At 43.6% G+C, this 22,947-nt stretch overlaps 1 protein-coding gene across 1 annotated transcript in view; it reads right to left on the reverse strand.

Moving 5' to 3' along the window:
• Nucleotides 1-337: 337 nt before the first annotated feature.
• ttn.2 (titin, tandem duplicate 2) overlaps nt 338-22,947 on the reverse strand; it is a 179,301-nt gene continuing 156,691 nt past the window's right edge. Inside the window, 26 exon segments of the mRNA XM_039006530.1 lie at nt 338-1,684; nt 1,844-2,173; nt 2,358-2,760; nt 2,893-8,264; nt 8,465-9,061; nt 9,171-9,476; nt 9,601-10,176; nt 10,299-10,598; nt 11,058-11,363; nt 11,481-12,065; nt 12,178-12,480; nt 12,693-12,995; nt 13,163-13,462; nt 13,567-13,857; nt 13,974-14,567; nt 14,707-14,988; nt 15,174-15,476; nt 15,622-15,927; nt 16,037-16,336; nt 18,228-18,518; nt 18,651-18,962; nt 19,069-19,371; nt 19,468-21,534; nt 21,646-21,945; nt 22,063-22,344; nt 22,480-22,773. Coding sequence (XP_038862458.1) covers nt 1,383-1,684; nt 1,844-2,173; nt 2,358-2,760; nt 2,893-8,264; nt 8,465-9,061; nt 9,171-9,476; nt 9,601-10,176; nt 10,299-10,598; nt 11,058-11,363; nt 11,481-12,065; nt 12,178-12,480; nt 12,693-12,995; nt 13,163-13,462; nt 13,567-13,857; nt 13,974-14,567; nt 14,707-14,988; nt 15,174-15,476; nt 15,622-15,927; nt 16,037-16,336; nt 18,228-18,518; nt 18,651-18,962; nt 19,069-19,371; nt 19,468-21,534; nt 21,646-21,945; nt 22,063-22,344; nt 22,480-22,773 — 15,908 coding nt within the window. The 3' untranslated portion in view covers nt 338-1,382.

Genomic DNA, 22,947 nt, shown 5'->3' on the forward strand with positions numbered 1-22,947 from the left:
CCAGGTGACTACCTCATGATGCTGGTTGAAAGAATGCCAAGCGTGTGCAAAGCTGTCATCAACGCAAAGGGGGCAACTTTGAAGAATCTAAAATATTAAATATTTTTGGATTTGTTTAAATCTTTTTGGCTACTTCATGATTCCATATGTGTTATTTCATAGTTTTGATGTCCTCACTATTATTCAACAATGTAGAAAATAGTACAAATAAAGATGAACCCTTGAATGAGTAGGTGCTTCCAAACTTTTGACTGGTACTGTATATATATATATATATATATGATACATACATACAGTACATGCAAATGAAGAACACAATCAGAAAACACCTGAGACATTTTAGTGCTGATATCATGCTTTATTAAATCAATACTAAACTCAGGGAGGTTGCATATAATTATATAATTCTAATTTAAATCAAACAAAAGTGCAGGGCAGAACAGCTAATACATTTTGTTTTCTTTTAACACAGCAGGTGGTGTCACTGTGGTACACTTGCTTGATGTTTGCCTGACATCTGAACTGGTGAAATTCTAAAGCTAACACACAAAAATAAGGCACACAAGCAAACCTCCAAGAGATGGCTCTGCTTCTGCAAAAAAGTGCAGGATGGACTTTCAATTTTTTATGGCCAGGTTGATGTTGTTCGGAAAATCAATTAAGCAGTCATTTGCCAGAAACAGAGCACCAAAAAATTATTTCAGCTCAAGTGCAGGCCGCTCGCACGTTGAACATGTCATTTAAATGGTGGTTATGACATAGTCAGTCCAGAACACAAGGCCTAGTTGTGCTGCTTACATGAGGGTTTATGCAAACAGCACTCAGGGTCTTATGATCATGTTACAATTCATAGGAGTTTGATAATAACACTGCAGGTAATAGCATACAGTGTCTAACATCTCATCTCTCTGATTTAGTCAACTTCAACAGGGAGCCTCTCTACCTGTTGAGGCAATCTTAAGACATCAACTTTTTGTTGAGGCACAGAGTTTAGTTTCAGGTTTAACAGGGTATTCGTTTCATGCGAAACTTTCTCCTTTTAAACATTTCAGTTTCATTTGTTTCAGTTAATATTGTCATAAATAACAATTCATACATTTTCCATAACCGTTCAATTCGGCTATATACATTATGTACATGTCACAGAAAAAATGGATGAAAAATCCTAAGTCATAATTATCCAATATGGCACATTTTATAACAACTTTAGACTTTAGTCTAGTTTGGCATAAATTAATGTCAAGTTTGGTATAAAAATAGTTCATATTTACAATAACAGAAATCCAGGTCTTTATCAAGTAAGATTCTTTTTTGTTCAATTAATACATAAAAAGGCATTAAAGTAGGGAAGGGGGAGGATATAAATTATATTAACTGTTTTTTTATGATCGAATGCTTATAGTTACTGTTGCAGTGTCAGATCCAAAGTCGTTGTACAGTTTGAGTGTGTATGCTCCAGCATCCTCTTTTTTCACACTGGTGATGATGAGTGTAGTGAGGTCCTCTGAGGTCTCGATGTGGAACCTACCGCCATGCTCCTCACCGGGCAGCGTTCTTCCACCGCGAGACCATTCGATGTTAGGGGTGGGCTCTCCGGAGAAAGCACAGGCCACGGTGAGAACCTTTCCAAGTTCAATGGTGATGTCCTCTGGGAGAGCTTCGATTCTTGGTACCCCTGTCGCACCTGTTAGAACACAAATAAAAAAATGCTTAGCAACTGCACTACTACAAATATGGGTAACATTTTACTTAAAGCCTGAAGGTTTAATGCATTATGATGTAGCTATAATGCATTGTAAGACTTGTATGTCATAAGCATATATGAGATACTTACCTAGCATACCCTGTGCAATAGATCTCATGGAGGACCCCTCTAGGTGGGAGTGACTCATCATTTCAGCCATACTGCTGGAGCTCATGGCATGGGAAGATGTCATGGAAGACATGCTAGATAGAGACATGGTTTCCATCTGCATTTCAGCAGCCATGGCAGCCATGCTAGACATACTGGCCATACTGGAACTGCTGAAAGAGGTCTCCTGATGCAAAGAAGATGAAGAAGCCATGTGGACTGATTGGGAAGAGAAGCTTTCCTTCATGCTGCTAAGAGCAGCACTCTCCCCCATCATCATCATCTGAGCTCCTCCATGGATTTCTTTCTTAACAACCTGTTCTGAACTTGTATGGGAGGCTAAAGCCATAGATGCTTCTTTTTGACTCATTGATACCTGTTCGGTTTTCACTTAAATAGAAGAAAAGAGACAAAGAACCATTAGAAATGTGAATATACAGACTTGTACAGAATTCGTACAGAATTTAGTTTTATCAAGAGGTTTGCTTTTTACAGCAAAACGTACCTTTCATGGCCATCTGCTGCTGCACATAAGCTGTGACTTTAGTGTAGATGGATTGGAACACTTGGCCAACAAATGAGAATGAAGATTTAGTAGAGACTCCTCCTTCTGCAATGAGCTCACAAGAGTATTCTCCCTGGTCGTTCTCAGAGAGGTCATGGATAATGAGAGAACAATGTCCATCCACAGACATATGGAACTCATAGTGGCTGCTCTGTGTCAGTTTCACTCCATTCCTGTACCACACAACTTCTCTCACGCTGCTTTCAGATACACAGGACATTCTCACTGTGTCTTCTGAGGCTTTGGCTGTGAGTTGGTGGATAATATTTGGAGCTTTAGGAGTTGGGGATTTCACTGTTAGTGGAGATTTTACTCTCTTAGGTGAGGTGACTTGGGGAGGTGACTTCACTCCTTTTGGTTCAGGAGACTTGACTTGGGGAGGTGACTTCACTCCTTTTGGTTCAGGAGACTTGACTTGGGGAGGTGACTTCACTCCTTTTGGTTCAGGAGATTTGACTTGGGGAGGTGACTTCACTCCTTTTGGTTCAGGAGATTTGACTTGAGGAGGTGATTTCACAACCTTTGGTTCGGGAGACTTGACTTGGGGAGGTGGTTTCACTACCTTTGGCGAAGCGATTGGTTCAGGAGACTTGGCTGGGGGAGGGGATTTCACCCTTGGAGGCGAGACAACTGGTTCAGGAGACTTGACTCTGGGAGGGGATTTCACTCCCTTAAGCAACATGATTGGCTCAGGAGACTTGACTGGAGGAGGGGACTTCACCCTTGGAGGGGAGGAGATTGGTTCAGGAGACTTGACAGGAGGAGGGGACTTCACTCTTGGAGGCGAGGTGATTGGCTCAGGAGACTTGACTGGGGGAGGGGACTTCACCCTTGGAGGCGAGGTGATTGGTTCAGGTGACTTGACAGGAGGAGGGGACTTCACCTTTGGAGGCGAGGTGATTGGTTCAGGAGACTTGACTGGCGGAGGGGACTTCACCCTAGGAGGTGAGGTGATTGGTTCAGGAGACTTGATTAATGGGGTTGGGGTTTGGGGAACACTGGTAGGTGAAGCTACTCGTTCAGGAGACTTGAATCCAGGCTCTGGTGACTTTATTGAGACAAAAACCTCCTCTTCGACAATTGCTCGGAAAATGGTCAGACTAAACTGAGTCTCTTGTCTGCCCTCAGCATTCTCAACCAGCAGTGTGTAGCTGCCTTCATCAGACGATTGTACAGAGGAAATTTCAAATGTAGACTTGTACTGCGTGGTAGATACCATAAGACGATGAGAGGATACAATTACTTGTCCCTCATGCAACCATGTAACACTTGGTGCTGGTTCGCCATCAATGTCGCAAGTGAATCGAGCAGTCTCTCCTTCATTGACTGTTGCAGACTGTGGTTTAGTCAGTATTCTGGCTGCCAGAGTTGACTTAACTTTATGAACAGTCACTTGCTCAACTTCTGACGCCTCCATAGCCCTCATTTTTGTTTCAGTTGAAGAATATGTTTCAGATCTTTCAGACGATGCATGTCTTTCACCCGACACGTATCTTTCAGTCAATCGAAACTTATCAGATGATGCTGATGATAAGGATGCTGCAGATGATAAGTATTCAGTTGATGCATACTTCGCGGATGCAGCATATTTTTCAGATGCAGATATAAATCGTTCAGATGAATCATATCTGTCATATGTTTCACGTGATTCAGTTAACTTTGATTTACTTTCTTTCACCTCCATATGTGTTGCTGAGGAGGAAGCTGCCTTGAAGGATGATATGTGGTAATGGTCTGTCTTTGTGATATCAGGAACAAATGGTTGTGGAGCATCCTCATCTTTACGACGTGATGTATATGTGGAGAATTCACCTCCAGAAACATCAAGGATACCATAGTCGGACGCTTCTCCCTTTGAGTTTGAACAAACAGCACGATACGTGCCACTGTCCTCTGCCTGACAATCACGGATCTGTATAGACAGCACTCCACTCATGTTTGTGAAGCGTAACTTCTCACTTTCTTGAATCAGTTGTCCGTTATGAAACCACTGGATCTCAGCCACAGGCTTCGCTTGGACATTCAGAGTGAACTTCGTATTCTGACCACATGGGACACGATGGGAACGCATTCTCACAGTCACACGTGGGGCGTGGTCGAGGCTGAAGGGTGTTTGGGTCACCGTCTGGTACTTGCGCTCAGATTTCAGTGCAGCCTTTCTTGACTCGTATCTGGACATGATGTCAAATCTGGCTGACCTCTCAAATCTTGAGGATGAGCGGGAGGATCTCTCAGCTGAAGCTGGGGGGCTGGGGGAGCGTGGACGCGTCCTCTCAGGGGTGGGGGATCTCCTTTCGATGATCTCCTCTGGCTCCAGAGGACGTGGGCGAGGAGTTCTTATAAGCTCAGAAACAGGGCGCATCAGCTCAATGTATGTAGGAGACAGTGATCTTCTCCTCCTCAAGAACTGTGAAACTTTTGTTCTCTTGATCTTGTGCTCGGTTACTTGTGATACTTCTCTTCTTGCAAAATGTTTATTTTCTTCATGACGCAGAGCAGACAACTCGAACCGGACAGGGCTGCCTTGTGGGGAGGCAGAGAAGCCAAGTTCAAGCTCCTGCTCAAGTTGGAGCCTTTCTTGTTCAGTTTTCTTCATTGACAGGTAATCATCAATGGGCTGCAGAAGCTCTTCATCACTCATATCACCTAGGGAGCGTCTTCTTGACCTGAAGGATGCCTCGGATCCAAGAGAAGGTGACCGTCTTGCTGGTCTTACTGTTTCCAAGTCATCTTGCGTGAGCTTCGGGATACGCCATCTTGGCCTGTACTGGTCAGTAATTCTAGGAAGGGGCATGACATAGAATTGCTCCCACCTGGAGAGACGAATTCGTTTCTGTCTCTTCTGTACGATCTTCTCCATCCGCTCAGGCATTTCATACTGATCTCGGAGTTTCTTGTACCACTTCATGTCAGACAAAGGTACAAAGTGTTTAATCAACAGGTCTTCATCCAGAGCACTTGCATCATGGACACGTGACTCAGGAATTTCATATGGCATGCGAAGTTTCCTTTCCTCGATATTTACAAATGGTTTTTCTTCTGTGATATCAAATTCGCCCTCACAGTGTTTGGTACTCACTGCCGGCTTGTATATGTCTGCAGCATGTTTCAAAGCCTCTTGAGCCGCTGGATTGAGTCCAGTAACTTCAGTGGTGGAAAGGCGTTGTGCCATTTTCAGTGTCTTGTCAATTTGTTGTTGAACATATTTCTGTTGTTCCGCCTCACTCTTATATTCTCTCCTCTTGTATGTAATGCGGTCCACCTTCAGTGTAGCCTGGCAACTCACTGATCCAACACAGTTTGTTGCAGTAACTTTGTAAAGACCTGAATCCTCAACAAGAGTTTCTCTGACATGCAGAACGTGATAGTCTACATCCTCTTGAACAACTGTGATTTGTTGGTTGAATTCCAGTGGCCTGCCATCCTTCTCCCACTTCAAGATTGGTGCAGGTGTTCCCGAGACTCTCAAGTCAAAGCGGACACTATGGCCCTCTACACACTCCACGTTAGCCAACAGCCGTTTGAACATTGGCCTCATGGTGTCTTCACTAACAGGGTGAGGTGTCACTGTAAGACGTGCTGTGCAACTGTCTTCACCAAACTTGTTGTGGGCCATAACAGTATATTCAGCATCGTCATCAAGGTCAAGATTGTGGATCATCAATTGATAAAGACCCTTGTCACTAATGAAAGTGTACTTTTTATCATCTCGTTTGATTTTCTGACCAGCCTTCAGCCATGTTACTGTTGGCTCTGGGTGCACTGTTATGGTTACACCGAAACGAACATCTTCACCGATGTAAGCAGCGCGGTTGTACAGAGGCAGAGTGAAGTCTGGTGGTCTCTGCATAAGTCTTTGCTTATCAAGCTTTCTCTTCTTTGTGAGTGAGCGTCCAATGAAGTGTTCACGGTAGCATCTCACAGTTTCAACAAAGAGTTCTCCATAGGCATTATCTTCACCGTCCTGACTGATGACTTTGCATCTGTAGACACCATCGTCAGATGTTTCAATTTCCTTGACGTAGATGCTAGCAATTCCATTGATGTAGCTGATTTCATATTTGTGACTGGCTGTTAACTGGCGGGTGCCAAAGTACCACATTGCTTTTGTGGTTTCATCATAATGTTCAATGTTGCAAACAAATCTGACATGTCCACCCTCCTCTGAAGATCCATGCATGACTGGACCGGCTCTCAGACCTTCTGTAGGGTGCGCAATCTTGACTTTGCCAACTGCATAACCTCTGTAACTTCTGAAGCCACCACCGAAAGCAACACGAGCTGATGAGACAATTGTCTCTCTCTCTTTCTTCACCAACGTCTGGTAGTATCTTCTGTGTCTCAATGTCTTGATAGTTTTTTTGCTGAGGTGCTCCAGCTTCAATCTAAGCCAAGGATGTTCCAGAGCTTCATGAGCAGTCATACGTTTCTTCAGGTCTTTACAAAGAAGTCTGTCACAGAAGTCCATGCCTTCGAGGCTGGTCTCTTTGAAAGCCTCACTGTCGAAGGTGTACTCTGCATTTGAGATATTCTCAATCATTTTTGTGGTTGATTCTGCTGCAAAAGGGTTAAGTCCACTGAGGAGCACATACGTTAGTACACCAACTGACCACATGTCAGTTGCAGTGCTGACAAGTCCATGACGGTGGACTTCAGGTGCACAATACTCTGGTGCAGTGAAATTGATTCTGATATTTTCTCCAGGAGTCAGTAATCTAGCCTGGCCCATTTCAATAATTTTGATATTTGTGCTCTTTCTTGTGGTGTAGACAATGTTGTCAGGTTTGATTTCAAAATGAGCATAGTTGAGTTTGTGCAAGAACTTCAGAGCTGAGCACACCTGTCTCAGGTACCTAACAATCTCCAGTTCTGAGAGCTCAAAGTTGCCTGTGCCAAGTCGTTCAAAGATGTCCACGCCTGAGATGAATTCATAAATCAAGACCATTTCTTCCAAACTGTCAAAAGACTCATGTAGGTACATGAAGTTCTTGTGTTTAGAGAGATTGAGTGTCTCAATTTCCCTAGCAACCAGCTCCTGATCAGTACCTTTGATCTTGATAAACTTGGCCATGAATGTCTTCTTGGACTTGTTTTCAACACAGCGATGAACAACGCCAAATGTTCCGGCACGTGCCAGCTCTTCAGAAATTGTGTACTGGGCAGCCACCATCTTGATCTTTGATGAATGTGGTGCCTCCTCTTTGGTGATTTCTCTAGCTTCATCAACTTCTTCATCATAGTTTCTGATAACGGATTTATCTTCTATTGTTGTAACAGGCTCAGTTGGTTCAGAATGATCGCTCAGACCAAACTGGTTCTCCGCAATGACACGGAACTGGTATTTCGTCTTGCCAAACAGAGCGATCATTGTGTATTTAGGCTCGTTGGTTTGGCCTGCGCGGATCCACCTGTCACCTGATGTGGGGCACTTCTGAATAATGTAGTTAATGATAGGGCTTCCGCCATCTTTTTCTGGAGGACTCCAGGTTAGAGTGATGGAATCTCTAGTGATTTCACTGACTTTAATGCCCTTAGGAGGATCTGGTACATCTGCCACGGCAACTTCAATGGTCTGTTTGTCAACTCCGAATCTGTTCTTGGCAGTGATTACATAGTAACCTGTATCCTTCTTCTGAACTCCTTTGGGGAAGACGAGTGAAGTAAATGATCTTGTGACAATCACTTGGGTGTGAGCAGATGATCCCATGATCTCTGGTCCCTTTTGCCATTGGATTTGAGGGTCGGGCTTGCCACTGATTGGAATCTTAATGGTAACCACTTCACCCTTTACAGCATGAACTGCTCCCATGCCTTGCAGTTCTTGAGGTAGGTGGATCTTGGCAGGAACTGGAGGAGAAAAGAAAGAATATAAATTAATTGAGTATATCAATACTTATATATATATATATATATATATACAATTCTAAATGACCTACATTTTTTATCAAATGTAAGGGAATTCAAACTTGTTTTATTATCAAAAGATGTATGTGTAACACAAAATGTCCTCTTAAAACACTTTTCAACAGCCTATCAAAAATGTTTACCTTCAACAGTCAGATTCACTGTTGTAGAGATGGATCCTCCTTGGTTTGTTGCCCTGACTTGATAGACACCTGCGTCGCTGTCCTCGGCATTAGCAATAACAAGTTGGTAATAACCTCCCTTGAATTCTTGCAATTTGAGTTTGGTACCATCTGCAACAATTTCTTTGCCATTCTTATACCATTTCACGGCGGGGATGGGATGTCCAACAATTTTGGTGACAAATGTAGCATTGGATCTAAACTTCACAATCATCTCTGGTCTCATTTCTTCTCTGAAGACAGGAGGTTTCATTGTGAGACCTGATTTGGGAATGATGGCCTCTGACACCTCACTCCAATCACTCTCACCACCCATGTTTTCACATTTCACACGGAACTCATACTCAAAGCCCTCAAGAAGGCCTTTTACAGCGAAATGTGTCTCATGGATTTTATTGGATGTACAAGTGATCCATTTGTTCTGTTTCTTCTCTCGTTTTTCAAGGAAATAGTTCTTTATCTTTGCACCTCCATCGTCTTTTGGTGGTTTCCAGAACACAAGACAAGAATCGTTGGTCACTTCTGTGACAACAGGCTGCATGGGAATTCCAGGTTTTTCTGAGGAACAGACAATGAGAGCGATGTCATAGAAGTGCATTATTCTCTTAACCGTTACAGTAAACATGATCTATGTGATATATTTATCATTGTCAACAAACATACTTACCGAATGGACTTTTGATAATGAGAACACCAGGAACTTCAAGTGCCTCACTGACTCCATATTGGTTCTGAGCAGAAACACGGAAGTAGTATCCAGCACTTTCAATCAGATTTGGAATCCTGCAAGTGTTTCCTGAGACTGATGATGACACCAGATGCCACTGCTCGCCTTCCTTTGCTTCTCGTTTTTCCACAATGTAGTTGGTGATCATTGATCCACCGTCATCCTTTGGTGGTTTCCAGCTGATGATCACTGCGCTCTTCAACACAGCATCAACAACAATAGGTCCCTCAGGTTTGGTAGGTTTATCTGAAAAAAATTGTAAAAATCAACATTTAGATAACAAATTCTCTGTTGGTCATGCAAAAAATTGGTTATGTTTATAAAATAAGCAATTATATTATTTCAATAATAGTAAAAAAATTATTGTTACCTTGAATTTCAACCTTGAGTGTGGTTTCAACAGTTCCAAATTTGTTGGTCAATTGCACCTTGTATCTTCCAGCATTTGTTTTGCGCTGTACATTCCTTACAACCAGATGAGTGTAACTCTCAGTGTTTTCAATTATCACGTTTTCAGACGCGTTGAGCGGCTTCTTTGCATAGAACCACATGATTTGTGGAATTGGACGGCCAATGTAGACAACATGGAGACGAAGACTTGTTCCACACCCTGCAGTGTATTTCTCCTTCAATGGGAATCCAGGGTGGAAAGCAGGTGCGGCCTGCAAGCGCAGCTTGCCGCTGGACTCTGTTTCACCGGCTTCATTGGTGGCCCTGCAAGTGTATACGCCCTCATCTTCCTGTTCATCTGTGGCCACTGTCAGTGAATGGTTGCGACCATCAGAACTCATCTTGTACTTGCGGCTCTGGATCAGCTCCTTGCCATATCTGTACCATCTGATGTCAGGAAGGGGACGTCCAATAATCTGGCATGTCAGAGTTCCTGATTCACCAAGTTTTGTGATGACATCTGCCATGTCTTCCTTGAGACTAGGAGCCTCTCCCACTGTTGAAACATAAACAGAGCATGAACATTATTTCTAATGAATGGCAATGATAATTTGTAATCAATGATTTTTGAAATCTAAGGCGCTTAGAGTATTTTATGAAAATATTATGCCAACGTACAGCTCAGTTTAGTCTTGATGCCCATGGCGGTCCTGCGAGGTCTACTCATTCCTGTTTCATTTTCTGCAAGGATTCTGAACTCATACTCTGTAGCCTCCATCAGACCACCCATGGTGAACTGTCTGTCCTTGGAACGCTCCTTGTTGCATTTCTTCCAGGCACTTTCACCTGACTGTCTGAACTCAATCCAGTAACCCAGGATCTCTTTGCCACCATCGCATTCTGGGCGCAGCCAGTGAATAGTGATGCAGTCTTTGGCAACGGAGATTATATCAATCTCACCTGGTTGACTGGGTTTGTCTATTCAAAGAGAGAGAAGTAACCATGCAATTACAAAAATTCATCTTATTCAAGTATTGTATTATTTATAATATTTATATGTATTATTAAAGGTGCAATATGCAGAAATCGCCATTTCCTGTTTGCTAAAATTCTAATAGTTCGCCTAATTTCAGTTTTTGACAAAACAAGACGTCATTGTGTAGAAAATCATTGTACCATCTAAACCGCTGTGAAATATCTGTTCCATAACCAAAAATATTGTAATTTCAGCTGTTTGAAACTGAGCGTAAAAGACGCAAAAACAAAACTTAAGAACAGGAAGCATATAATTAGCACACATAGAACACTTCTTACACTTTCTTTCAATGAGATTGACAGATCTATAACTATAATTTCTATGTTCATTTTGTCGGGTCACCCAAAAGGTTACATATTGCAGCTTTAAATGTATAATCGAAAGGCCTATTAAATACATACCGAATGGATCTTTGCATATAACATTTTCAGATACTGGTCCAGGTTCACTCTGACCGATGTCGTTTTGTGCCACGACACGGAACAGATATTCAGCATCAGGGATGAGTCCAGTGAGAGTGTACATTGTAGTGGTGATGTGTGTCTTGTTGTGACGCACCCACTTCTCTGTGGACACCTCTCTCCTCTCAACGTAGTATCCTGTAATGCGGGCGCCACCATCATCCTTTGGTCTGCCCCAAGATAGAGCAACAGTGCTCTTTGTGACATCCATAACTTCTGGTGGGTTGATTGGAGGTTCTGGTGGAGCTGTTGTATAGAAATGAGAATTGCATAATTGTAAATAGAAGAACTGAGGAGTGATAACACAAGAAAACACATTTTATGGTTGCAGGACAAGAATTATGAACATTCAAAAATACTTACACAACGGTGTCTTTGGAGTGACACATTCATCTGATTTGAGAGATCTGCTCACACCAAACTGGTTTTCAGCAGTGATCTTGAAATGGTATTCAACATTCTCCTTCAGCCCCTTGACCACCAGAGCTGTGTCCACCACTCTTGAGTCCACAGTGTACCATGCTACCTTTGATACCTCTCGCCTTTCAACGATGTAACCCAGGATATCAGAGCCACCGTCTTCAGAGGGAGGTCTCCAGCTGACTCTTACAGAGCGAGCCTGGATATCATCAAACTCAAGAGGACCTTCCGGTGCGTCTGGACGTCCAATCACTTTAACATTGATGTAGACAGCCTTCCTGCCACATTTGTTCTCCAGGACCAGGTCATATGTGCCAGTATCATCTCTGTGGGCTTCTTTGATCACAAGTTCAGTGATATCATCATTGGTGGCAATCATAGCTCTGTGAGAGATATCTCGGCCTTCCTTTGTCCACTTGCAAATAGGGACTGGTTTACCCTTGATGGGCACAGACAGCCTGATGACTCCTCCCTGTCTGACCACATAGCCTTCTTCATATTTGAGGTCCAGTTCATAATCGGGATAGTCTGAAATGAAGCATACAGACATTAAGTTAGTTCACATTTGACACAAGCTTCAAAAGCAAAATACAAAATTCAGCTCTTCCTGGCACGCTATACACATATTTTTATCCCTTACCAAGCATTTCTGTAACCTTGACGATTCCTGGGATCTCGACTGGCTCTCCGGGTCCACCAGCGTTGCAGGCCATCACACGGAACTTGTACTCAGCTCCCTGAGGCATGTGCGTCAGAGTGTATTCACAGATCTTTATGGGTGTCGTGTTGCACATGGTCCATTCCACCTGGTCCACCTTCTGCATCTCAATCAGATAACCAGTGATGACAGAACCACCCTCTTCCTCTGGAGGACTCCAGGCCAGAGACACAGACGTCCTGGTTGTGTCTGTGACCATGGGGAACTGTGGTGCACTAGGAGGCTCTGTTTAGATAAAGACAAATATAATAGTTTTGGTCATACACACAAGTTTGAAAATGGTAGAAACTAAGTTGCAAGGACATTTTGACCCATAAATCATTGCGTTGAATAACACATTACAAAAAAGTGAAACATAGTAATTACATAATTTACTGCTTATTTCAATGTTTCTAATATGGGACACAACAACTAAGGACAGGATTACATATGCATACCGATGGGATCCATGGCGATAGCTGGTTTAGATGCCATACTGGGTTTGCTCGAGCCTCTGGAGTTGAGGGCGATCACGCGGAACTCATACTCATTGCCTTCGCACAGACCTGATGATCTGTATCTGGTCATGGTGACTGGGTTCTTAACGATGCTCATCCACCTTTCAGATCTGACCTCCTTACGCTCAATTATATATCCAGACACCTGGGAGCCTCCATCTTCTTCTGGTGGCTGCCATGTGATGGTCATTCCCTCATGAGTCACATCCAGTACATCAGGTCGGTTTGGTGCACTGGGTATGGCTGTGGAGAGATTCGAGATTTCACATGAGATCGGTTATAGCCACCATCATCCCTTTCCTTTAACTTCCTCAAAATGAAGTACATTGTTTTGGTGTTCTAATTATAGTGTATAATACATTTTGTCAAAAGGTGAAATGTACTGTGTTTTAGGATTTATGATGACTTACTCTTGAGACTCTTGCATTCAACAACTTCAGACTGCAAGAATCCCCCAATGCCGAAGCGGTTTGTTGCAGCCACACGGAACACGTATTCAGTTCCCTCAGACAATCTGGTGAACTTGAATGTGGGTCTTGTGACAGATTCGGACACTGGTAGCCATCCGGGGCGGTGAGCGTCACGCTGCTCAACAACATAGCCACTGACGTTGGCACCGCCATCCTTCTCTGGTGGCTCCCAGCTGACCGTTACCGATGTGGCATCAACGGCATCAACTGTGATCGGTCCAATAGGTATTCCAGGTTTATCTAGACAGAAATAAGCAGACGATTGTATTTAGAATATTCCAATACAAAAACATAAGAACACACAAACACAAGTATGGACGCTTACCAAGAACACACACACTTACCAAGAATGATAATTTTAAGTATCTCTGTCGCAGTTCCTACAGAATTCTTTACTTGAAGAGTGTAGCTACCAGTGTCATCAATGGTTGTCTCACGGACAGTCAGTTTGGTGTATTTTCCATTAGACTCAATCTTAACCCGGTCAAGACTATCCTTCATTTTAGAACCATTGAAGGACCAGGTGCAAACTGGAGCAGGTCTGGCCTTTATAGGAATATTGAGGTCGATTGGTTTGCCGGCTGGCACATGGACAACCTTCTGTGGAATGCCGGCCAGATCAATATAGGGCGCCACTGTAAAAGGAAATATTTTGAGGGAAAATTAGACCATCTGAAGATGTATCAAACCTTTCATATATTAAATAGATTAACTGCCATGTGTGTAGCATAAGAATCGGAATATAACATACGTAGTTGTTCCTGAATGACCACAGGTCCTGTAATCTCCCTAGGCTCGCTAACTCCTCTGGTGTTGGTAGCTCTGATTCTGAAGAGATACGTCTCCTTCTCTGTCAGACCAGTGACGGTGTGCCGGGACATGGACTGTTTAACGGTGGCCACTGCACTCCATCTGTCTGATCCAACGATGTTAGCTTCAATGACGTAGCCCGTCAGTCTGCTTCCACCATCATGAAGAGGTTTCTCCCAGTTAAGTAAGGCGGAGGACTTTCCAATATCCACAATGTGCAGATCCTGCGGGAGGCTGGGTACTTCACAGACCAACACTGATTCAGGAGTTTCACATGGTTCTCCTACACCGTATATGTTCTCTGGTAACACTCTGAAGAAGTAGTGTACTGATTCCTCCAGGCCAGTAATTCTGAACAAGGTCTTCCTGCATTCTGTTGTAACTGTTTTGTAGGATTTCATTGAAGCTTCACGTTTCTCAATAATGTAGTTGTTCACAGGGGCTCCGCCGTCAATAGTTGGTACGTCCCATGTGATGACGACAGACTCCTTTGTGTAGTCTTTGACTCTAACTGAACCAGGTGGTCCAGGAGTATCTGGAAAATACAAAGGATTAACTGATTGTTCACAGCACAGAGATCATATAATTCACTTTTCTTTAAATAATGATATGGTTTACAGATAGTTCTTAATCATTTAACCATCTTAAGTATGTCAACGTAACCGCTAACATACCATAAACTTTGACGAGAATGGTTGCTGACTTCTTGCCAGATGGATTTTCAGCCTCAATGGTGTATTTGCCGGCATCGTAACGATGGACCTTCTCAACGATCAGTTGAGTGTAACTATCAGTTGTATCAATGAACCCACGGCTCTGCAGGTCAATGCCAGGTTTCCTCCAGGTCAGTACAGGAGCCGGTCTTCCAGCCACATTGACGAACAGCCTAAGAGTGTTACCAGCTCTCAGACACACAATCTTCTTCAGATCATCAGGAAGCTCAAGATCAGGGATTGCTGTTGTGACAAAAAATTACAGCACGTTTACAACATAATAACAGCACATATACAAACTATAAGTCTAAAAAGAGGGTATTTGATTCAATGTAGACATAAACTGCAGTTATACCAGGTTAACCCTTTACATACAAAAATGCTGCCATTGTGAATTATTGACAGTAAAAGCATAAGAACAAACGTACAGAGTTTCTCAACAGGCTCAATTTCCACACTAGGTTCGCTGAATTCCCCAGTGCCATTGCTATTGACTCCTGCGACACGGAAACTGTACTTCTTGTTGCTTTGAAGTCCAGTGGCAACAAACGAATTGGTCTTCAAAGTCTTCTGAGTGGCCCTGTACCACTGCTCGGTTCCTTCCTCAAGCACCTCCACCACGTAGCCAACAACATCAGCGCCACCATCATACATGGGTCTGGTCCATTGCAAGCTAATGCTATGCTTGGTGGAATCTACCACACGTGGAATTGAAGGAGGGGCTGGAGTGTCTGGAAAACACAAAATATAGTATGAGTCATTCAACAGCAGCAGTGTTTCAGTGTTTCAAAAGTCAACCATAAGTCAACGGTAAGATTATAAAGATAGAACTCATATGGTTACTAAAATCTAGACTATGACTTTTTGATCACGTACATGTTGGCTCTCTACAGTAGGCATACTGAGAGGCTTCACTTGGCTGGCTGTTTCCAGCTGTATTCACAGCTGTAACACGGAACTGGTAGTCACTGCCTTCCAGCAAACCAGAGATCTTCAGGCGGATGTCATAGATGGTAAAGGTCTTATTGACCCTGGTCCATCTGGAACTGCTCTTCTCACGTTTGTCCACCAGGTAATTCTTGATCTCACTTCCACCATCACTTTCAGGTTTCATCCATTCAATGATGACGTGCTCCTTTCCTACAGCCGTGACTTCTGGTGCTCCAGGTTGTGATGGGACAGCTGCAATGATAAAGGAAAATAAAACATGTTTAATAAGGTTTGGGCTTTGAATAAGACAAAAATTGTATTGCATCTATTAAAATGACATGGCCACTGAATGCATGCTTACTGTATGCGTTTCTGGCGATGACAGGCTCGGACTCCAAGGGCACACCAGGTCCGAACTTGTTTACTCCTCTGACACGGAAGACGTACTCGTTGTTCTTGATCAGTTTGGAGCTGACACAGGACAGAGTCTTGCACTCGGTCTCCATGATCACCCAGTTGAGTCTGCTGGTCTCACGTCTATCAACAATGTAATGAGTGACAAGATCTCCACCGTCCTCCAGAGGGATCTTCCAAGACACAGTGCACTTCTCATCTGTCACCCTGGTGATTGTGACCTTTTCCTCAGGAGGCCCTGGTGTATCTGGAATTACAGAGTGAAACATTAAATGGTGTTATTATAACAGTGGAGGCTCTTCAGAGGAGGAAGGGGAGGACCATCCTCCACAGTGAATTTCATAAACATTTAATTGTGAAACATTATAAAAAGTTATCCTTTTTAGAGAAAGCTATACTATACTAAATATATTCACGTCACCAAATAATTGACTAAAACACACTGTTTTGCAATGAAGGTCTACAGTAGCCTCAACAGCACTCTGTAGGACAGCTAGTTTCCGTCTTCCTCTGGGTACATTGACTTCAATACAAAACCTAGGAGGCTCATGGTTGTCACCCCCTTCTGTAGACTTACACAGCAATTATGACAACTTCCGGAGGACCTATCAGAGCTCTTGCAGCAAGAACTGACATGTGATTCATCCAATCAAAGGATCAGAGAATGAATATAGTACTGAAAGCATAAGCTACAGCTAGCTAGCACTGCAATGCATAACATGTGGTGAGTAGTTGACTCAAAGAGAGAGAAAGACAATAGTTGAACAGTTTTGAACACAACAATTTCTTCAAAAATGAAGGAGAAGCAAGAGAGAGAGAACGAGAGCGAGCTAGCTGTGCCACTAGAGATTCTGGTTTCGAGTCCAGGCTCTGTCGCAGCCGGTCGCGACCGGGAGACTCATGGGACGGCGCACAATTGGCCCAGAGTCTTCCTGTTTAGGGGAAGGTTTGGCCGGCAGTGATGTCCTTGTCCCATCGCGTACTAGTGACACCTGTGGCGGACCGGGCGCAGTGCACGCTGATACAGTCGCAAGGTGTACGGTATTTCCTCCGACACATTGGTGCGGCTGGCTTCCGGGTTAAGTGGGCATTGGGTCAAGAAGCAGTGCGGCTTGGTTGGGTTGTGTTTCGGAGGACGCACGGCTCTCGACCTTCGCCTCTCCCGAGTCCGTACGGGGGTTGCAGCGATGAGACAAGACTGTAACTACCAATTGGATACCACAAAATTGTGGAGAAAAAGGGGTAAAAAAAGAATACAAAAAAAAGAGAGAGAGCTATGTATATATATATTTATTTTTTCACTTTCATTTACTTAGCTATGCGACTGTTCTCTCTGCTACCGCACGGCAAGCGGTACCGGAGTGCCAAGTCTAGGTCCAAGAGGCTTCTAAACAGCTTCTACCCCCAAGCCAAAAGACTCCTGAGTATCTAATCAAATGGTTACCCAGTTTATTTGCATTGCTCCCCCCCCCACTTTACACCACTGCTACTCTCTGTTATCTATGCATAGTCACTTTAATAACTCTACCTACATGTACATATTACCTCAACTAACCGGTGCCAGAGCGTGTAGATGCAAGAAGGAATTATAGCTACAACTATCAAAGTGATCATATATGTGGCTGCTATGAAAGTTAACTGTGTTTGCGTGTGATCAGGGGTGTAGTCATTCAGCCGATTCTTAAATGGAAGCAAACAGAACAAAACGGGGATAAACATACCTGAACTCTCGTTTGCAACTATTGGACTAATGATTACACCCTAGATCAGCTAGACGCAGGGAAGAGTGTTCAAGGCAGTATTGAATGTGTCACTGTCTGTCACCTTGATTACTCAAATTTCTCTCAACCTGTGCACCTACGTTGTAAACTTCCATTCATAGGCTACGTTGTAGCAATCTCATGATGGGTATAGGGAAAATGAGATGGGTGAATGGAATATGAATGAGAGTCATCCAACATGCTGTAATAGAAATACAGTAAGACCATGCTCATCTAAAAAAAATCATTAAACGTAAACGGCACCAACCACCACCGTATTATAGTAATAGTCAGTGTGAAAATACATTTAGTTGAAAACTATTTTGTTTCCATGTCATTGCAAATGTATATGTCTTTGTATCTACTTTATGTTCTTACCGAGTACTTTAACATTGACAGACGCTGTCTTGGTTCCACTGGCGTTCTTCACGGTCAGAACGTATCTTCCTGTGTCGTTTCTGTTGCAGGACTTGATGATGGCCATGGCTCTTGAACTGGTGTATGTCAGGGAGTATTTCTCTCCCAGCTCCAGCACCTTGTCACCTTTGGCCCACCATACTATGGGTTCGGGTTTACCACCAATTACACCATCAAGGACCAGGTCTGATCCAGCCCGGATAGTGACATGCTCTCCAACAAGAGAGCTGTCAAGTTCAGCCTTGGGAGGAGCTATAAGACAAAAATAAAATATAAATTATAAAATAATACATATATATATATTAATATATAAATATGTGTATATATATATACATATGCATAAACTTGACAGTAACGTAACAGTATCTAACAGTAGTATCTTACTGTATTCGTCCTTGCAGGTGATCGGTCCTGTTGTTTCAGATGGTGCACTGTGAACTCCGGCTCCATTTTTGGCAATGACACGGAATTCAAAGATTTCTGCTTCACCCAGTCCTCCAACTGTGAAGTGAGTCTCTGTGATGGTGGTGTAGTTACATTTCAACCAGCGGGCATTATCCCACTCATCATCACTCCATGGCTTGCGCTCAACGATGTATCCGACAATCTTGCTGCCACCATCATTGAATGGTATACCCCATGCAATAGTTACTGAGGACCTTGTGACATCAGTCACCTCAGGTTTACCAGGAGGATCTACATGGAGACAAAATGTGAATGTACAATCAGTACAAAGGTCAACATGGAACATTCCAGAGAGTCCAAATATTTAGAAAAATGTCCTTTTGAATGTTGCACTTACCGACTGGGTTCAAAGCCACTACTGGTCTTGAGGCCTCACTGGCTTTGCTGAGACCAGAAATATTCATAGCATAAACTCTGAACTGGTACTCCAGGCCTTCAATGAGACTAGAGACTTTGTATTGGGTATCCAGGCATGGAAGCTTGTTCTCCCTGACCCAAAGAATGGTGTTTCTCTCCTTCTTCTCTATCCAGTATCCAGTCACCTTACTGCCGCCATCAGCGTATGGCAGATCCCACTTGATGCCAATAGCCGTAGCAGATACTGACACCACATCTGGGCGAGTTGGTGGACTTGGTGGAACTGATATTGAGAATAAGACAAAACAATTCATTATTAGTGTCTTCACATTTTCAAACCATTAAAGCAAATGTAAATTGATTTTACACATGAACTTACCAAATGGATGCTCAATGACAACAGCTGAAGACTCAATGGACTTGCTCACGCCATACTTGCTCTCAGCAGAGACACGGAAGGTGTACTCCATGTATTTGGTCAGATGGCTTACTTTGATCGTGGTGCGTTTACAACTTGAGTTCACCACTTGCCAGGATGTAGATCCAGATTCACGTTTCTCAACAATGTAGTTGTCGATATCTGTTCCACCGTCATCCTCTGGTGCTGTCCAAGCCAATGAGCAGCCCTCTGATGACACTTCAGAGATTTCAATGGGTCCTACTGGTGGAGTGGGTCTTCCAACAACGTTGACAGTAACAGCAAATGTCTTCAGTCCGGCGGCATTGTCCAGAGTGAGGTAATATTTTCCACTGTCTCCTCTCTTGCTGTCTTTTACCACCAGGGTGGTCCTTTCTGTAGTAGTCTTGATGATCACTCTATCCGTCTCTTTTAGCTTCATCTCCTCCAGTTTCCAGGTGGCCTTTGGAGCTGGTCTGCCACTGATGGGGATATCAATGGTGAATGCATTGTGAGTCTTGCATGTGATGAGCTGGTTATTTATGCCACTGAGATCTGCTGTGGGCTCAATCTTGGGCTCCTTGATGACAACGGATGCTAAGGCATCTCTTGGGACACTGATACCAGCCTCATTGATAGCCTTGACGCGGAAGTCATATTCTGTGTTCTCAATCAAGCCGTCAATGACTAACTTTAGGTGTTTGGTTTGACCGCCAACAATCCAGCGATCAGAGCCCTTTGCTTTGGCCTCAGCAATGTAACCTGTGATGCGGCTGCCACCGTCATGTTCAGGTTTCAGCCAGGCCAAGATAGCAGTAGAATTAGTAGTGTCAATGACGTCAAGACTCTTGGGTGGAGCAGGGACCTCAGTTGCAGTAATCGGTTCAGTCATCTCACAGGGTTCTCCTCTGCCATACGTATTTTCAGCGATGACTCTGAACAGGTAAGGTACACCTATTTCTAGGTTGGTCATTCTGATCATTTGGCGTGAGGATTTTTCGCTGACTGACTTCCAGCTGAGACGACTAGCCTCACGCTTTTCTACGATGTAGTGCTGAATACGGGCTCCGCCGTCGTTGGCTGGAGCGTCCCACAGCATTGTCAGAGCTCCCCTGGTCACATCCTTGAAGCTGATAGCTCCTGGAGGTCCAGGTGTATCAAGCACCTTTACGGTCAATGTGATAGATTTGCGGCCACCGTTGTTCTCAAGCAACAAGGTGTATTTTCCAGAGTCAAATCTGGTACAGCTCTCAATGGTCAAGGTACTGTATGTGTCAGTTGTGTTGACATCTGCCATAACACCAAGTTCTCCACCTGCCTTGGTCCATGTAGCCAGCGGAGCTGGTTTACCACAGAAGGCAATATGAAGAGTGACGGTGGCCCCGTTCTTCACAACGTGTGTCTGTTTGAAGTCTGCATCAAGTGTGATTTCTGGTGATGTCAGTCTATCAACAGCTTGCACTGGATTAGGAACTACACATGCTTCTCCTTTTCCAGACCCATTCACTGCACGCACACGGAACCTATATTCCTCACCAGCCGTTAAACCTTTAGCGGTGTATGTTGTGTTGATGCAAGTTGCTCTATTGACTTGGTGCCATTCATTAAGGCTTGCCTTGCACATCTCAATGACGTAGCCAATGATCTCCATACCACCGTCAAACACAGGCTTGATCCATTCCAGGGTGACAGACGACTTTGTGGAGTCGGTGACCTTCACCAGAGAAGGAGCACTTGGAGCGCTTGTAGGCTCTCTGCACTTGAAGAGTCTTGATGTGCTGCTTGCTGGTCCGATTCCGGCACCATTTTCAGCCATGACACGGAATTCATACTCATTACCTTCGTTCAGGTGTGTCACTCTGTGTCTGAGCTCAGTGATTGGCCTCTTGGATGAAACCTTCACCCATTGCAAGCTCTTCTTCTCACGTCTCTCCAGGATGTAGTGTTTGATCTCATTTCCACCATCTGATCTGGGTCTTGTCCAGCCTATTGTGATGGTGTCTCCAGTCACATTTGTGGCGTCTGGTGTTCCTGGGGCTTCTGGAACGGCTGTGAAACAAAACATTTGTTTGTTTTAGTTAAACATAATAATTGAAGTTAATAACAAATAATTATATGTGTCAGTCATCTCTTTAGATCTTGTTGTTTGATGGAACTTACTGAATTGCATCTGTGCAATGAATGGATCAGAGTCGAGAGGACGTCCAACTCCGAACTTATTGACAGCAGAGATACGGAACTGGTACTCGTTGCCCTTGATCAGCTTGGTGGCGTTGAATGAACAAGCTTCACACTTGCTTGTCATCATTGCCCAGGAGATCCTAGATGTTTCTCTCTTTTCCACTGTATAACAGAGGATTGCAGCACATCCATCGTTCTCTGGGGGGTTCCACCAGACAGTTGCCTTTTCTGCAGTGATACCAGTGAAACGCACTGGTCCCTCAGGTGGTCCAGAGGTATCTAAAGAAAGCATACATTGTTAATGGTAAGCATGAATCCACCCACTTGTTGTTAAATCATCTGCATCACAATTTGAGAGAAAATAAATGATGTAACTCTATTTATCTATAAACCAACCTGAGACTCTGATGTTGACACTCTCTGTCTTTGTTCCAGAGCTGTTCTTGGCTTCCACCATGTACACTCCGCGATGGTCGCGATCAGCATCTCTGATGAACAGGTGGCTGGAGCCGATGTTAGTGGTAATATCAATCAACATCATCTTGTCAATCTCTTTACCGTCCTTGTACCATATGACCTGAGGCACTGGTCGACCCGTGATACTACAGTTTAGTTTGATGTTTTCACCAGCCTTGTACACAAGCGCAGTGTCGGCTCTGAACTCAATGTCGGGAGAAACTAAACAGAGAGAGACACAAAAACATGACATTAATGATAAATGTAATCACATAGAGACAAACTTAGATAGCCAGACAAAATAAACAGGTTGTATAACGTACAGTATAATGTATATTTAATATAATGTATAATTACCACTTTCATCTTTGGTCATGACATAGCCCGATGACTGTGAGGGTGGACTGACTGTACCGACAGCATTTCTGGCAATCACTCTGAATTCATAGCGATCACCAGCAGAAAGTCCGGTGATGGTGAATTGCAAATCACTTATGTCGGTGAAGTTGCATCTCAACCATTTGCCTCTACCTTGACGTCTCTCCACACTGTATGCCACAATCTTAAATCCTCCATCTTTCTTGGGTATATCCCATTTGAGAGTGACAGTATCTCTTGTGACATCAATGACGTTAGGCGTACCAGGTGGATCTAGGGGGGAAAGGAAAGGTCAGGTTGCTGAAGTAGTGTATGTTCATAAAGTATGTATGTTCATGATAGGAAAAAACAACAAGGTAACACTTTATTGTAGTCCCCGTTATGTATGCATTCATAAAGCCGTTATAACAGCTACACAAGACATTATAACATCTGTCATAGACAGTC

This window comes from Salvelinus namaycush, chromosome 13 (genome assembly GCF_016432855.1).
Source record: "Salvelinus namaycush isolate Seneca chromosome 13, SaNama_1.0, whole genome shotgun sequence".
NCBI classification, from domain to species: Eukaryota; Metazoa; Chordata; class Actinopteri; order Salmoniformes; family Salmonidae; genus Salvelinus; species Salvelinus namaycush.